The sequence below is a fragment of the Dasypus novemcinctus genome, chromosome 14 (genome assembly GCF_030445035.2).
Source record: "Dasypus novemcinctus isolate mDasNov1 chromosome 14, mDasNov1.1.hap2, whole genome shotgun sequence".
Lineage (NCBI taxonomy): Eukaryota > Metazoa > Chordata > Mammalia > Cingulata > Dasypodidae > Dasypus > Dasypus novemcinctus.
The window spans coordinates 28078899-28096109 of record NC_080686.1 but is presented as its reverse complement, the minus strand read 5'-3'; the positions used below and the strand labels follow the sequence as shown (position 1 = coordinate 28096109).

The following is a 17211-nucleotide window of genomic DNA, read 5'->3' as shown; positions in this document are numbered from 1 at the left end:
ACCTTAGAATGGTTGTGTCCACTCCACATCTATATCAAGAGGGGGCTTAGATTCCACATGGATGCTGGATGCAATTCTCCTACTTTCAGTTGTAGGCACTCTTGGCTCCCTGGTGTGGTGGTTGACCTTCTTCACCTCCATGTTAGCTGAGTAGGGTAAGTCCCATAAACCAGAGTGTAGGAGTTGCAAGTGTGTTGAGGCTCAGGGCCTGGCTGTCACATGGTCAGTTCAGAGATTCAGGTCCCCTGGGTATACACTAAACCCCAGCACCAACGACAGTTCTGGTAAAAGTAACCGGAGAGGCTTGTAGACAAAGATCACATCTGAGTCCAGCTCCATCACACAGAAACAGTAACTTCAAAGTAGGGCCAACTGACATGGCACAGAAGAAATTATAATTCTCAAAAATATGACCGATTTCCTGCATGATGAAATGTAAAAATAGTGCCTTTTTAGTTATATAATTACAGTCATAAAATTAAATTTTAGGGTTGAATGGGACCTCATATTTTTCATAATGTAATTAAAATAAATAAATAAATAAATAATTTAAAAAATTAAATTTTAAAAATATTAAGGAAGATATCTCAAATAGCTGTCATGAATGTTACTGACTTATTTTTAAACTAGACCTAAGTTATGACTTAAATTGTTGAAAGTATGATTACTAATTTATTTACTATTTTGAGTTTTGTGCATTCACTTGAAAAGTAAGGGCAATTCTTTTAAAATTGTAGATCCTTAGATAATCGGAAACTTGTTCAATAAGTAAAGTTTTCTGAAGATCCAACTCATAGCAATTGTTTCATAGCAAGTATACTTGAAGAGATGAATTATTCTGACTTGGACATTCATGCTCTTCTCTGGATGGATAAAAAAATAAAAGTATTCAATATATTCTTGCAGAATAAGGTGGGTAGGTGGTGGATTTCTTTTAACGTTCTCAGATTATAAAGTCAGAACTTTCAGCACATGAAGAGTATTTTGCAAACTTTTTATACAGATTATGAGTTCTGCCTTGTTTATTTATTTCTGCCTTATTTAAGTGTTCATGAAATGGTATAAATTTTTGGTCCAGTTGAACAAATAATTGAATGCCTGCTGTATGCAAGACTTCTTCACTAGGAATGAAATCACCACATCGTGTCTTATGTTTGCAGTATGTGGACTTTGTTTATAAAGGAATTCTTATGTTTAAATCTTTGTCTTTTGTTAGGGTTTATCATTGTATATTGTAACCCAGTTAATGTTGCATTCTGTTTTAGAGAATGAAGATATAACTTAGGTGTTTGTCCCGTTTTTGAAAATAAAATTCTGCTAAAATTATTTAAAAATTAGTTTTGGGGGAAATTGATTTTCAAGATTCAAGAGTACAAAGACATATATATTGTTTTTTTTTCCCCAAAGATTTATTTATTTTTATCTCATTTCTCTCCCCTTCCCACCCCCCCACCCCAGTTGTCTGCTTTCAGTGTCCATTTGCTGTGTGTTTTTCTGTGTCTGCTTCTATTCTTGTCAGTGGCCTGGAATCTGTGTCTCTTTTTGTTGCGTCATCTTGCTGCGTCAGCTCTCCGTGTGTGCGGCCACCACTCCTGGGCAGCCTGGACTCTCTTTCGCGCTGGGTGGCTCTCCTTATGGGGCACACTCATTGTGCGTGGGGCTCCCCTGTGCGGGGGACACCTCTGCGTGGCACAGCACTCCTTGCGCGCATCAGCACTACGCGTGTTCCAGCTCCACACGGGTCAAGGAGGCCCTGGGTTTAAACTGAGGACCCATGTGGTAGGCGGATGCTCTCTCTGTTGAGCCAAGTCTGCTTCCCTCATTATCCTTTTAAAATCTTTCACTTGTAAGTGGAAAGAAGTTTAAAATCTTCCAGAAATTTATTACTATAAGCAGTGATGAAACCATTGAAACACAAAATGAGGAAGTTATGAATGGCAGGGTGTATTTAACATTTCACGTGGCCATTTTTGTTAAATCTTTCATCTGTAATTGCTTTATCTAAGTAGACACAAAAATGTATGACTGTAATGTATCATTTTATCATAAATCCTCAATTTCATAACTGAAAGTTATCATGAATAGCCTCTGTAGCTAAACAGGCAACCCTAAATGCACATTCACCACCATTGCAAATTGTTCACGTGAATGAATGGCCTTAGTGGGTTTTCTCTCACTCTGTGGTTGCCAGTATGGAAGTCACTAGAACAGGTTTCAATGGGAGAATTAAGCCCTAAAACGCTAAAGCATCCATTATACGTAATGCATTATCTTCTCTTATATGGATATAGAATTGTTTGTACGTAATGCATTATCTTCTCTTATATGGATATAGAATTGTTTGAGCTTACACCATCCCAGGAAAAAATGAGAAAATAGTTATTTAGATAATTTTTTTGTTTATTTTTGAGACCTCAGTTCAGAAAGTGTACTAGAGAAGTGGTTAGTTGGAAACATCAGAGTGGCAATTAATTAGGAAAAGGAAGACATGCATTAAGGGAGGCTGACAGCAGACGTCTTCCTTTTTTTCTATGACTGTTCTGTTCAGTATGGCAGTCACTAGTCACATGTGGCAATTTAAATTTAAATCAATTAAAATTAAAATTCAGTTCTCAGTCACAGTATCCAGGCTCTTAATTGGTCAATAACCATGTGACTATTGACTCCATTTACAGCAGCTTAGAAAGTTCTGTTGGATAGTGTTGTTCTAAAACATCTTTGTGTAATTTCATATAAAGCTATTTTTATATTTCGGATTATTTCCTTCAATAGCATGTAGAATTACTTAAGGAGTGCAAATACCCTTGTCTTTTTATTACCATGTTTTTTCAAAAGATATCTGTCTCTTACCAGCAATTTCCATTTTAATGGACTTTTCCAAACATTAGATAGGATCTCTACGTCACAGTCTTCTGCTCTTTCCAACTCCAAATCAAATTTTAAAACAGTTTAAGCCTTCTGTGTTGCTTAAGTTGGGAGGGGGACATAAACTCACTGAAATTTATTTGAGAAAAAATTTTACTTGCTTTTTCCTGTGAAAAAGTCTCTACCTTGTCTATCAGATTCTCAGGAGTCAGTAGCCCTTCAGGGTTAAGAATTACTGTTCTTCTTATCCCGCAGAAAAGGACATTTTACGTTAACAGTATTTTAATGTTTCAGTATTGATTCATCCACAAGCACATAGAAAAATTTTGAAACTGTGTTTTTTGTTCTCAGTGTGTTTTTAAAAACGTGTATAAGAAGGTCATTAGTTGCATACTCTATTATGTATTTTGATGATTTTTTAATTTGATATAATCACTTAAATGTTGATGTTGGGAGAGGGTAACAAAAACATACTGGTGTTTCTTAAATTCAAAAGTGCTTCTAATCAGTGTGTCCTCAAACTCTTTAAACCTTGTTTGGCTAGTATTTAAAATACCTGAGGAAAAAAATAAAATAAAATAACCAGAGAACTACAATGACCTTTTCAAGGAATTGTGAAACACCTGTTTTTAAAGTCTCCTAAAAAGTTTTTTGATAGCTTCCTGCAATTCAGAGCCAAAATCATTCAAGGTAATTTATCTTTTTTCGTTCTTGTTTCTGTTTTTGTTTATTTTGTGTGTGTGTGTGTGTTTTTTTTTAAACAAATCAATTTTATTGATACATATTAATGACATACAATTCATCCAAAGTGTATGATCAATGGTTTTTGTTACAATCACTTAGTTGTTCATTCATTGCTTCAATCATTATTAAAGCATTTTCATTATTTCAATAATAATAAAAACAGATAAGAAAATTCTTCACCTCTCAATCTCTCTGTGTTTCCCGTGGTAATTTGTCTTTGTGAGTAATGAAAATGCAAAAAGGTATCTGACATAGTAAATTGAGTGACTGTAACAGTCAGATTAGTGCCCCTGGAATTGAAGTTCTCTGTATGGAACATGTAATCAGAAGTTGAAGTATTCCTATTCAGTCAATAAATAGATGTGTTTTGTTAGGCTCTGTGGAAAGTACAGCAATAATACATTCCTACACTTCAAAGTATATATTTATGGAAGAAATAGAAAGTTAAGTTCTGTGGTATAAGTACAAGGATGAATGCAGAGGGAGGAATAAGTTGTTGGGAATAGGCTTTGTAAAGGTCATAGTTGAGAGGAACACTTAAGAGAGGAACAAGAATTTCAAAGCCTTTGGTTCCTATGCAGCTATTCTCGTTGAGGGAAGGGCATGAACAAAAGTCATTCTAGGGCAAAGGAACAGCAAAGCAGCATATATAAAAAGGTTTGGTCTTTCTAGGAGATCATCAAGGATCATAGATTAACTTGAAGAATTATAAAAGGATAAAATGAGTTGATGTTAGTATAAAGCTGAAAGGAGGGAAGATTTTAAGGCCTTGAATGTATGTTAACGGTTTATACTTTATTCATTTCATTTGTAGGTTAAATGAGGGTTATTTTCTTAGAGTTATGTATACTCTATATTTAAATCAACTAATTAGTAAGAACCATTAGGTCTGTGCTGTCCAACATGATAGCCACTCACCACATGTGACTATTTAAATTTAAATGAACTAAAATTAAATGAAATTTTAATTTCTTTATTGCATTAGCCCCATTTCAAGTGCTCAGTCACACATGGCACCTGGCTACCATGTTGGATAGCCCAGATGTAGAATATTTTCATTACAGCAGAAAGTTCTTTTGGATAGCACAATGCTAGGTGGTGATACAAGGCACTATATGTAGTAGGATATAAACATTTAAGAATGAAAACTTTTGTTTGAGTTATGATTTTGATATATGCATACTTTGTAAGAGATGTGTAAAAAATCTTAAATTAGAAAGTAGGATCAGTTTGAATTTATTGAGAAATCTTTCTCTCAAAATGAACTCTAGTAACATAAATGACCCCATCGATTTGTTTTCATCTTTTGGCCCCTTTTTTTTTTTTTTAAGATTTATTTATTTATTTGTTTCTCTCCCGTTCCCCCCCAACCCGGCTATCTGTTCTCTGTGTCTGTTTGCTGTCTTCTTTGTCTGCTTCTATTGTTGTCAGTGTCATGGGAATCTGTGTTTTTTTTTGCTGCGTCCTCTTGTTGTGTCAGCTCTCCGTGTGGGTGGTGCCATTCTTGGGCAGGCTGTACTTTCTTTGACCTTTTGGCTCTTTTAATGTCATATTTTCTTAAAGTTCAGTGTTGTTTCAAATTGAAAGTTGAATATTAGTTGTAATCTAGGAACATGTTATATCTTGAACTTTTTAGTTGATTTCTTATTAATGATTTCCATTAAATGTGCTTCTCGACTACTATAGTGATGGGGTTTGAATCTCAATGAACTATGGATTTAATATGGAAGTAGACTTTGTTACAGACTAGATACTGGACTAAGATTCACTGGTATTGCTTTTAAATTGAATAAAACATTAGAATGAGGGGCTTGTAATAATGTATATATATTTCTTTTCAAGGACTACAACACCAGGAGAAACAAAACTGTTGGCCTCTGAAATCTATGACATTCTTCAATCCTCCAATATGGCAGATAGTGAGAGTTTCAATGAAATGAATTCACGTCGAAGGAAAGCTCAGTTTTTTCTGGGAACCACAAACAAACGTGCCAAAACAGTTGTTTTGCATATAGATGGTCTTGATGATACGGTAAGAGTTTTATAAATACATAGAGTTCATAAAATAGGAAAGAGAAATTATGTTACACATAAATAGTTTATTTAACATCACCTGCTAACAGTCTTTAAGAATAAGTCCTGGGGATCGGATGTAGCTCAAGTGGTTGTGTGCCTGTTTCCTATGTATGGGGTCCTGGGTTCGATCTCCAGTACCTCCTAAAAACAAACAAACAAAAAAACTAACTCTCATTGGGGAACAGATGTCGTTCAGTGGTTAAACATTTGTTTGCCCTGTGTGAGATTGCAGGTTCAATACCTGACATCTTCTAAAAACAAACAAGCAAACAAATGAAAAAACTAACTCTTATTAGAGAGTATATGTAGATCAGTGGTTGAGCACCTCCTTACCATGTTTGATGTCCTGGGTTCAATCCCCAGTACCTCCTTAAAACAAAGAAACAAACAAAAAAGAATAAGTCCCAACATCAGTATTTTATACTGATAAAGAGAGTCATTTCATGCTAAGGGGGTCAGTTAATCAGGACACAACAATGGAAAATATTTATGCCCCCCTTAATAGACCTTTAAAATAGAGGAACAACAACTGACAGAAATGCAGAGAGACTAATCCACAAATATTGCTAGAGATTTCAGCACTGCTCTCTCAAAAATAGAAAAAAATATACAGAAATTTACTGAGGATATGGAAGTCTGGAATAACATTCAACCATCTTAACCTAACTGACTTAGGCTAGTCACCCAACAACAGGATATATTCTTTGCAAGTGCTTTTTTTTTTTTTAGTGTGGTATATTTGTTACAATTGATGAGCATATATTGGAGCATTCCACTAAGTGTGGATTTTAGTTTACATTATAGTTCAAACTCTCTTCCCATGCAATTTTGTAATTTATGACAAGATATATAATGGCATGTGTCTATCATTGTGTCATTCAGGAAAATTCCCGTGTTTCAAAAATGGCAGCATATTTTACCTATTTTTCCCTCTCCCTCCCCTCAGAACCTCTGGAGGCCACTGCTTCCACATCAATGGTAAAAATTCTTCCATTGCTAGAATAACAATAAGACTATAGTAGAATAACAGTAAGTCTACTCTAGTCCCATCATTCGTTCCCCAATCCTGAGGATTCTGGCATGGTGATACCCATTTCACCTCTAATTGAGGGGGGCTTAGTCCCATCCATCTGCCCCATGGGATCTCTCTTGCTTGCAATTGTAGGCTCTCTCTGTTCCTTGGGATGGTCATTGTCCATCATCATTTCCTTGTTAGTTGTCCTGGGTGAGTCCGGTGAACTGCAGGGTAGATGTTGCAACACTGTTGAAATTCAGGGCCTGACTGGCACATGAAAGCCCAAAGATTTAAGTCTCTTGGGCATACACCTATCAACTCTAGTACTAATAGGTTCAAATAGAAGGGGCAGAAGAGCCATGTGTAGGGAAACCACAACTGAGTCCCACTCTCAGGGAATGGAGCATAAATTCCAAAGTAGGGCCCACTTACAGGGTGCCAAACTCCTGAGCTGTCAGCCCTGCTTATAGTGTCTGGATGTCTCTAGAGCCTCAGTAGCCCCACTATTTGAGGCCATATTTACTGTGGAATTCATGCTTCTATCATTTAACAAAATAGACCATATTCTGCACCATGAGACAAACCTTAATAAATTTAAAAAGATTAAAATCATGCAGAATATGTTCTCTGAGCATAAAGAAGACAAACTTGAAATACTGGAACATCCCCCAAGTATTTGGACACTAAATAAACACCCTTCTAAAATAACCCACGAGTCACTGGAAAAAAAAAAAGAGAAATGATTTTCTCAAGATTTCTAAAGACAACATTTTGAACTGAGTAAAAATAAAAACCTAACATTTCAAAAGTTGTGGGAAGCACTTAAAAGCAGTGTGTAGAGGGGAAATGCATTAGTACTAAATGCCTGTATAGAAATAAGTAAAGCGATGACTTAAGCTTCTACCTTAAACTAGAAAAGGAAGAGCAAATTAAACCTAAAGTAAGCAGAAGAAAGGAAATGAAAAGAGCAGAAATCAGTGAATGAAACAGAAAAACAGTAGGGACACCATCAAGCATTTCAGTATATGCATCATGTACAAAAGAACCTCAACAAGATTTCTCTGCAGAAACCAAGGAAGCACAATGGCAATGGGATGACATAGAGTGCTAAAAGAAAAAAAATCACCAGGACTTCTGTTTCTTAGCAAAACCTTCTTTAAAAAATAAGGGTGAGGAGTTTCAGTTGACCAAGGTAGTATTGTAAGACTTTCCAGGGTGACGTTTCTCCACCAAATTCTATATACTCTGTGAAGAACTGTCACCCTGGAGCATTAGGCTACCTTGTACATGATACATTCCTTCTTTCTTGCTGTTTTCATCATTCTTTGTCTTTGTCATTCAGCAGTATGATTATAATGTGTCCTGATATGGATCTCTCTGGGCTTATCTTGTTTGAAGTTTGTGAATTTTCTTGGATGTGTATATATATAACTTTCATTAAAGTTGGGAAGTTTTCAGCCATTATTTCTTTGAATATTTTCTCTAATCCTTTCTTTCTTCTTCTGGGTCTTCCATAATACATATATTGATATGTTTGATGGTGCCCTGCAGGTTTTTTTTTTTTAACTCTAGTCCCTTTTCTTAGTTCTTTTTTCTTTCTGCCCTTCAGGCTGGATAATTTCAGTTGTCTGGTTTCTTTGTTCTTTCTGTTTAAATGTGCTGTTGAGCCCCTTTAGGAGATTTTTAATTTTAGTTACTGTGCTCTTTAGCTCCAGTAGTTCTGTTTGGTTCCTTTTACAATTTTTACATCTTCATTGAAATTCTCATTTTGTTCATATAATTGTTTTCCTGATTTCATTTAGTTCTTTGTGTTTTCCTTTAGCTCTTTGATCATTTTTAAGACAGTCTTTTAAAGTCTTTGTCTGATATATTTTAAGTGTGGGCTTCCTTATTGATAGTTTCAGATGCATTATTTTGTTTATTTAATTGAGCCCTTGTTTCCTCTTTCTCTTTATGTCTTGTAAATTTTTTTTTGCACACTGAACCTTTTTTTTATATTTGTCCTATACCTTTTATTTTTCACTAAATACTGTCCCTTGTATACCATGTCAGAATATATGAAGTTGTCCTGTCCTTTTAACGAACTATATAATATCGTTTGGCATATCACAATACATTTATCAACTCTTCTTTCAGTGCCTGTTTAAATGGTTTATAATATGTGGTATTAAAAACAATGTTTCAAAGAATAATTTGTACATATAATTTTAAACGTATTTATTGCTAGGACAGATACCTTAGAATTTGAGTGTGTCTTAATGTTTCATGGTCTCTTTCTTTGATGTTCTCTTCAGTCTAGAGCTCTCACCTGAGTGCCAACCCACTGATCAGCCATTTATTTAAAAGATATACATAGCCATTATGTCATAACTTTTTTTTGTTTTTTGTTTTGTTTTGTTTTTGTGTTTATCAATGTTATTTATTTATTTTTTAAAGTTAATGATGTCATAAATTGACTTCGTCTTTCCCACCATATAAACGGCATCTCCATTTACTTATAATGGTGGAATATTATTCAGACATAAAAATGAATGAAGTTCTGATACATGCTACAACATAGATGAACTTTGGATGTCAAGTTGAGTGAAATAAGCCAGGTACAAAAAAGACAAATAATGTGTGTTCTTGTTTATATGACGTTCCTATAATAAGCAAACTTCACAGAGGCAGATAGGTTGTAGGTTATCAGCAGCCATGGTGGAAGGTGTGTGCGGTGATAAAGAGGGAGTTACTGTTTAATGGTTGTAGAGTTTCTGTTTGAGGTGATGAAAAAGTAAAGGATGTTAGTGATGGTAGTACAATATTGTGAATAGAATTAATACCACTGAATTGCTCCCTTGACAGTGGTTAAAATGAGAAATTTTGAGTTGTATATATGGGACTACAATAAAAAGTAAAAAGAAAAAATAGATTAAAGTGCAAAGCAGTTCTTTATCCCATTTCTGTTTTCTATCTCTCTTCCCAAGAGACAACTAATGTTAACCATTTCTTGAGCATCTTTGGAGAGAAATTTTAGGTAGAAACAGGTTTCTGAATTTGTGTCCTTTCCCCCAAATAAGTGGTAGCACATACTACATCTAGAAGATAACTAACTCTTTAGGAAACTTATTCTCTAAATATTTCCTGAGTTATCATATTTTATCTCCATCCTTACTGCAATTATTCCATCCATTGTTGAAGAGAATAGATCTGTTATGTAGAATGCCACTCAGTTTTGCTTGTCTGGTGTTTCCTTATGATTAAATTTAATTTATGCACTTTTGGTAATAATACCACAGAAACAATATTGTGTCCTTAGATGTGTTACATCAGGAGGCACCTTATGTCAGTCTGTGTTATGGTTGGTGAAGTGAATTTTGATCACTTGGTTATGGTGGAGTCTGCCAAGTTTCACCATTGAAAATTCATCAGTTTTCCTTTTGTAGTTACTAAGCAATCTGTGGAGAGTTTCTTTGAGACTGTATATATATATCTTGTTCTTCATAAAACATTAACTTCAAGGTTTTTCCATACACTGTTAATCTTTGCCTGAATCAGTTGTTACTGTTATGATTGCAAAATGTAATGTATTAGTTTTATTTTCATTTTCCTCAAGCTTTCCTGAACTCTAGAGCCAGGCTTATTTAGGTTCCAAAGAAATAAAACAGTTGTTAGTGAGGTTGGTGATACTTTGCTTACCTTCTGTACCTTGAACTTGTTGATGGAGAGGGTTCTTACTTGATCACAGGACTGAACTGGACTGAACTAGACAAGATGGTTTATTGAACAGTGTTAAAGGAATCAAAGTGGAAGCAAGTGGGTGGGGCATGTGCTGAGATGCACACAGGTAGCCTCCAAACAGCAGTTGTTAGTAGACATCTTTTTTTTTTTTAAAGATTTATTTTTCATTTATTTCTCTCCCCTTTCTCCCCATTTGTCTGCTCTCTCTGTCCGTTCGCTGTGTGTTCTTCTCCAGGAATCTGTCTCTTCTTATTGCGTCATCTTGCTCCATCAGCTCTCTGTGTGTGTGGTACCACTCCTGGGTGGGCTGCGCTTTTTGCTTGGGGCAGCTCTCCTTGCAGGGCGCACTCCTTGAGTATGGGGCACCACTACGCAGGGGACACCCCCACATGGCACGGCACTCCTTGCGCACGGCAGCACTGCACGAGGGCCAGCTCACCACACAGGCCGGGAGGCCCTGGATTTGAACCCTGGATCTCCTATATGGTAGGCGGATGCTCTATCAGTTGAGCCACATCTGCTTCCCATCATCTCAGAGATTTTGTCTCCCAGTCTTGTCTTTGTTCTAAGACCACACCAGGTTCTCATTTTCCCTGGACAAGGAATCTAGATTTTCAGTTCTGAAATCAAATTTGGACTCTTGACTCTGGAACCCCAATTTCTTTAGCAAGTTGTTCTCTGGAATCCCAGGGTAAAGGTTGTTCTTTTTTTTCTCCCTTCTCCCCCTGCTTCTGTTGTCTGCTCTCTGCGTCCATTCTCTGTGTCACTGTGTCTGTTGTATTCTCATTAGGCAGCTCCGAGAACCCATCCTGGAACCTTCTAGCTTGGGAGAGAGGTGATCGTTCTCTTGTTCCACCTCTGTTGTTCCACCTCATCTCCCTAGTTCGCTGCATTTCCTATTGTCTCTTATGTATTCAGTGTTAATTTCTAAAGCAAGGTTTTTATTGGTAGCATAACCTGGCTAAGGTTTTTTGTTGAAAGTGTCAAGAGGATTTTCAGCTGATTCACTGTCAATTTGGTGCAACTGCACCTTTGATGTGTAGCTGTGATCTTGTTTGAGGAGTTGTCATGGGCCTTGTTGGACAGGATTCATGGTGTGCAAACCTGTGACTAGGAGTGCACACTGGACCTTTTAATATCTTAATGAAATTAACTCTGGAGTTTAGACTCTGAAGTTTTGGTTCCTTAACTTGTATGTATCTAACTATTGTTATGACAGAGGTTTCATTAAATGCCAGGATATTAACAACAACTACAAAAACACCTCTCCCAGTCTTTTGGAAATTGAATTTGTACAGGTGCTCTCATTCAGAGCTTAACCATCCTTATAGTAAGCCTAAAGAACACCCTGAGGCCAATACGTATGGTCCTCTCTGGTCTTTCCTGAGCATGTATCTTGTCCTGGACATGCATATGTTCCTTATGATTTACCCCATTTACTCAGATATTCTCAAAAGGTACCTCTTACCCCAGGGAATTTAGCCCAGGAAATTCAAGATCTTTCTTCCTGGACCTGGAAACTATACTGTATGTTCTAAAGATGGAAATCCTTGCCCCAGGCACCTGTGTTTGAGTGTTTTCTTTATAGGTTAGCTGTCTTGGGTCCCATTTCCACATCCTATGCAAGTTCTGGGACTGGGCAGAGGTGAGTGTTCTCATTTAGTCTTCAGGCTGCCCCTAGAAAAATTAGTGCAGAGATACATGCACCTCAGTATGCTCAAAAAGGGTACTCTGCTCGCTCCAGAACAAGGACCAGGGACTTGCACTGGGAGAATGGGCTGGCTTTACAGTGAGCTGGGGAAAGGGTGGGGGAGGGCCAACAAATGTGTTGTGAGGTTTTCCTACTGATTTTCTCTTGCTTTTTTTCTTGAATCAGCGTTTACCTAGTTACTGCAACCTTTTTAACTGTTTTCCAGAGCTTTAAAAAAGATGGTTCTGCCAGTTTTCTCTTGTTGGGCATGAAACCCAGGAGTGTCTCATTCCACCATCTCGGTCATGTCTCATTCCGTTTGCTGTAAGATATAATTTAACATTGGCTAACTTCTTTCTGATAAAAATTATTAAAACTAAATATTAGTATGTTAGAAAAATGTTAGGAAAAAATCTAACAGAAAATACTATTCTTTTGATCTTGTAAAATTTAATAAACTTGAAGAATCACCACCCCTTCTATGCTTACAAATAAGAGATGGTAGAAATGAAATCGGAACATTTGTAACACCATCATCCCCCAAATATGACTAGTTCAGTGTGGTTTGAGTAGGTTTATTCCCTTTTATTATTTTACCTATTTCCATAACAATTGGCTTTTACTTTTTCAGTCTCGGAGAAATTTGTGTGAAGAGGCCTTGTTAAAAATTAAAGGAGTTATAAGCTTTACTTTTCAAATGGCTGTTCAAAGATGTGTGGTGCGAATCCGTTCAGATTTGAAAGCAGAGGTTAGTATTTTAAATGGGTGAATACATTTGTGGTTACAAGTAAACAAGTAGATATTCAAAAATTTTCCTTTTTATCCTGGCCTAGGCTTTGGCATCAGCAATAGCATCAACCAAGGTTATGAAAGCACAGCAAGTTGTGAAAAGTGAAAGTGGAGAAGAGGTAAAGGCTTGTTTTAATTTTCATTATACCCAACTCTGATTATTGATTATTCTTTATTCCTAGTCTAAAACGTGCCAAATATATGAAAATGTGGTTGAGTAGGATTATCTTAAAGTATTCTTGGTCAATAATTAACTTTTTTAGAAGTATAGAGAGATCTTTGTTTGGAATCTTGTGAAGAGAACTTCTTTTATTATATCAGTGATTGAAATTCTAACAGATTTTATATAGAAATAAATCTTATTCTTACACTGATTTTAAAATACTTTCTTACCTTAACTAGCTGTGTCAGTCTAACCATTGGGCAAATAAATATGAAAATCCTTACCTGTTGCTACTATTTCTACTCACTTTGTGATGGGAAAAAATAATCTATATGTCTTCAGCTCATTTGGCTTTCCACAAAGATTAGGCTTAATGGCACTTCAGGAGCCCACAGTGGCCACTTTCTTGAGTCATCTTTAAATAGATGGAGGTTGTACATTTACTCCTAGAGCCTCACAAGATCAGCACCTGAGCTTTCATTTGTGATTCTCTTTTCTGAGCTTATGCAATACTCAGAAATTGGGCTTACTTGCTTTCATGTAAAACTGAAATTTGAAAAGGACTATAGTCACTGAGAATAAGCATGACAGCAAAAAAGAAAAGCTGATGTTTACTTTATGACATAATGTCTTCTGTGTATCAGATGCTGGTCCCATTCCAGGATACTCCTGTAGAAGTAGAACAGAACACAGACCTGCCAGACTACCTGCCTGAGGATGAGAGTCCCACGAAGGAACAAGATAAAGCAGTGTCCAGGGTGGGCTCACACCCAGAAGGTGGAGCTAGCTGGTTGAGCACAGCTGCAAACTTTTTATCCAGGTCATTTTACTGGTGACTTAAATTTGGGGCTCAAGGACTGTGAACCAACAAGGGGCCAGTTTTCCAGTGTTGTGGTGAACTGTCAAGTGCAATTTGCAATAAGTTATCATGAAAAGTTTTTAGATTACATGATTGCATATGCTGCATTTTACATTTTATTGGACATTTTACCCCACTAAGTGGTAAAAATGACAGAGGCTATAGGTGGAATTGCTTTGTTTACAAAGGCATTTTTGGTTTTGTTTTCCTTTGTTAGCTGCCTCACTATTTTGTTTTTTTTTTTATATATATGGGTCCACTGTTAAAACCAAACACATATGTACAGCTTTACATTTTATTTTACATGAAGCATGTGATTAGGAAAACTCATTTTCTCAAGCCTCAGGAACTTTCTGAGAAGAATTTTTTTAGCTCAAATTGTGCATGGATTACTGAACATTTTTTCTGCTTTTCTTCATGAGACGTACTTGGTTTGGTACTCTTCATTAAAAGTCAAAAGAAAACATTTCTCATTACCCTTCTTTTGTGCCTTTTTTATTTTGCCAACTATGTTTATAGAAAGGACATTGCTAATGACATTTTGTAAATTTAAGTGTATTCATTTGAACTTAATAATCCCCTAAAGTACAACTCTATAAAAGTTTTGCAATCTGGTTTGTTATTATTTTAATAAGATTAACACAAAATTTGAGAAGAAGGAAACATGCATATCAGCAAAGTGCTTTTGAAATTCTTTATTGGAATGTGACCAAATGTGGTTCTGGTTGAATGCCACTGTGTTTGGTTTATATCAGCTCTTGAGAGTCATGTCCCACTGCCCCCTCCCCTCCCCATGATATTGTGTGCAGCTATAAATGGTTTCTAGGCCTTACTTTGTGATTGCATACTATACTCTGCCAGAAGAAATAATAGAAGTAAAGAACTGACAAACTTGAAAAAAATTGAATGCCTGTAATGCCACAGTGCCACTCAGTAGAGTCTAACCTCAAAACATTATTGCCTGGCAGAAGCCTGTTTATTTAGTAGGTGTTTCCTCATATTATCTTTTGTGAATTTATTATGAATATGCTGCAATGCTATTGAATAAAAAAAAAATCAAAATATGCTTATAAAGAAATAAAACCATTGATCACTTAATCTTGTTTCTATGTCCAGCCAGAAAAAAAAAAAAACTTCAGTGAAGGTAAATAGATCGATAGTAGATAAGAGCTAATTCTATGTATGCAGTGCTTTTTAAAATTTCTGAAATATTTGGCACTGGAAAAAAAAAATTTTTTTGGAAGTCCAGCTAAATTCAGATAAATTTTAATGCCAGTTATGATTAAAATCAAAAGGAAGAAATTGAAATTCTTTTTCATCATCCTGTAGAGCTGCTATTTTACTACTTGGAGAATGTGAAGTAAAAATTGAACCCTGAAGGGTTTCTTTGTGTTTTCATTGTTTGTCTACTAGAGAAAATTGAAAGCATCCAGTGTAGTGGCGAAAAATTATTATAAAATACTATCACAAATGAGAACCTTGAGTTTGCTAATATTATGAGCTTCCAGGGGGAGGGGGATTGATTGAGAAGCATACTTGCAGACTAGGTGTTTATATATTTTCATAAGTCTAGGCTCTGATTCAGGTAATACGCACAAACTGAAAATATAAGCTTTCAGGAGCACATATTGCTTTAAATGCATAATAAAACTTGCTGCCAGGACCAGATGTGTTGAAAAAAGAAAACAAAACCACCTCCTTTCTATCACCATTAATGAAAAGTTTTGTGTTTTGTTTTAACAAGTTTGTATATTATTTTGCATTGCCACACATCTGCTTATTTTAAAAAAACTGTATCCCTTTGGTAATAATGGCTCAGAACAAGTAGGTATTACAGCTCAGTGTTTGTGTGTTCTAATTCAAAGTGTTCTTTTATTGCAGGTCTTATAGAGCAGTTAAGGTAACAATAAAGGCATTTTTTGAAATATATTGTAAAATAAAAGGTAAAATTAAAATCAAATGGATATTGCATTTTTGTGGTATAAGCATTGTTGATGACTCTTATGCCTGTTTATATACACACTGCCTGGCACATCCTTCTAGTTACCCATCGTTGGATTACCTAATACCCATTCATCTCCTTCCTAGCACCACACCTCCTTCTCCCAAAATTGGATGAGGTGCCCCTGTATGTATATTCCTTGTGGAATTTATCACATTATATTGAAATTGCTTATTTACAGGTATGTTTCCCTGCTAATCTCTTCTAGAAGAGGGAATTTTCTTCACCATTAACATTGTTGCTCTACCTGGCTTGTAGTAAGTGTTTGAATTTTTTTTTTTGGAAAGTATAGCATAGAATTTTTCTTTTTTAATCAGTAAAGGGAAATGGAAGGAGGGTACTTTACTTGGTGGACAAGTAATAAAAGTATCAAATTGTGCTGTTTTTCCTGGCATGTTTATTTTTGACTTACTGGTTAATATTTTGCAGATACCCTCATTTATTATGTAATTTATATATTTATTTTTAAAAGTGTGTGTGTGTGTATGAGGGGCATAATTTTTGCTCCAGTAAATGAAGTTAGAATTAATTTATAATGCCTTGATTTTTTCCAGAATTATTACAGGAGAAATTTTCATTTAAGTCTGTAATAGTGGTTTTAATTTCCTGTTATATTACTTGCTAGCTAAGTGATTTTAGGCACATAACTTTATCTCTGAGCTTTTTCTTCCTTAGTAAAATGGAGATAATTCCTCTACTCTGTGGGGTCCTTATTGGTTCCAATGAAATCATGAGTGCTTTGAAAACTAAAAATTCACAAGTGTAAGATGGAATTATTATTACTAGACATTTAACACTCTTTTTGTCTTTGATTCTCAAGTGATACATTATATTTTTCTCATCACAATTTGTTTGACTATTCATCATCTTTCTATACCCAATCAAAGTTCGTTTGGTTTAGTCCTCTGCCTTTTGATGTTTATCTAGACTTCCTTCCTTTAAAAATTCGCATTTCAGTTACTTTTGAGTAGATAACTTCTGAATCTCCTTCGTGCTCTTCCTGGTAACTGCATTGTAGTTTTAATCTTTAACAACTCCCCTTTCCTTTGCTGTACCTATCCAAGTAGAGACTGTGAATCTTTATTTCTAACAGAACTAAGCCCATGGTAGGCATGCAATAATTTTAACAAAAACCAACTCTGTGTCAACACTGTGCCAAATGCTTTACAGTTTCCCATTTAATCCTTAACTACTGAGAGGTAGGTACTGTTCTTATATCCTTATTTTATTGGGAAAATTGAGACAGATTTTATTGGGAAAAATAAGACAGATTAAGTAACTCTTTAGT

At 35.6% G+C, this 17211-nt stretch overlaps 1 protein-coding gene across 3 annotated transcripts in view; it reads left to right on the top strand.

Annotated features, from left to right (window-relative positions):
- ARMC1 (armadillo repeat containing 1) overlaps nucleotides 1-16307 on the top strand; it is a 56382-nt gene extending 40075 nt beyond the window's left edge. For all 3 annotated transcript variants that reach the window (XM_004482637.5, XM_004482638.5, XM_023585813.3), the window contains exons 4-7: nucleotides 5452-5641; nucleotides 12742-12858; nucleotides 12944-13018; nucleotides 13707-16307. In XM_004482637.5, coding sequence (XP_004482694.1) covers nucleotides 5452-5641; nucleotides 12742-12858; nucleotides 12944-13018; nucleotides 13707-13898 — 574 coding nt within the window. In that variant the 3' untranslated portion in view covers nucleotides 13899-16307. The remainder of the gene's footprint in view (nucleotides 1-5451; nucleotides 5642-12741; nucleotides 12859-12943; nucleotides 13019-13706) is intronic.
- Nucleotides 16308-17211: the final 904 nt, after the last annotated feature.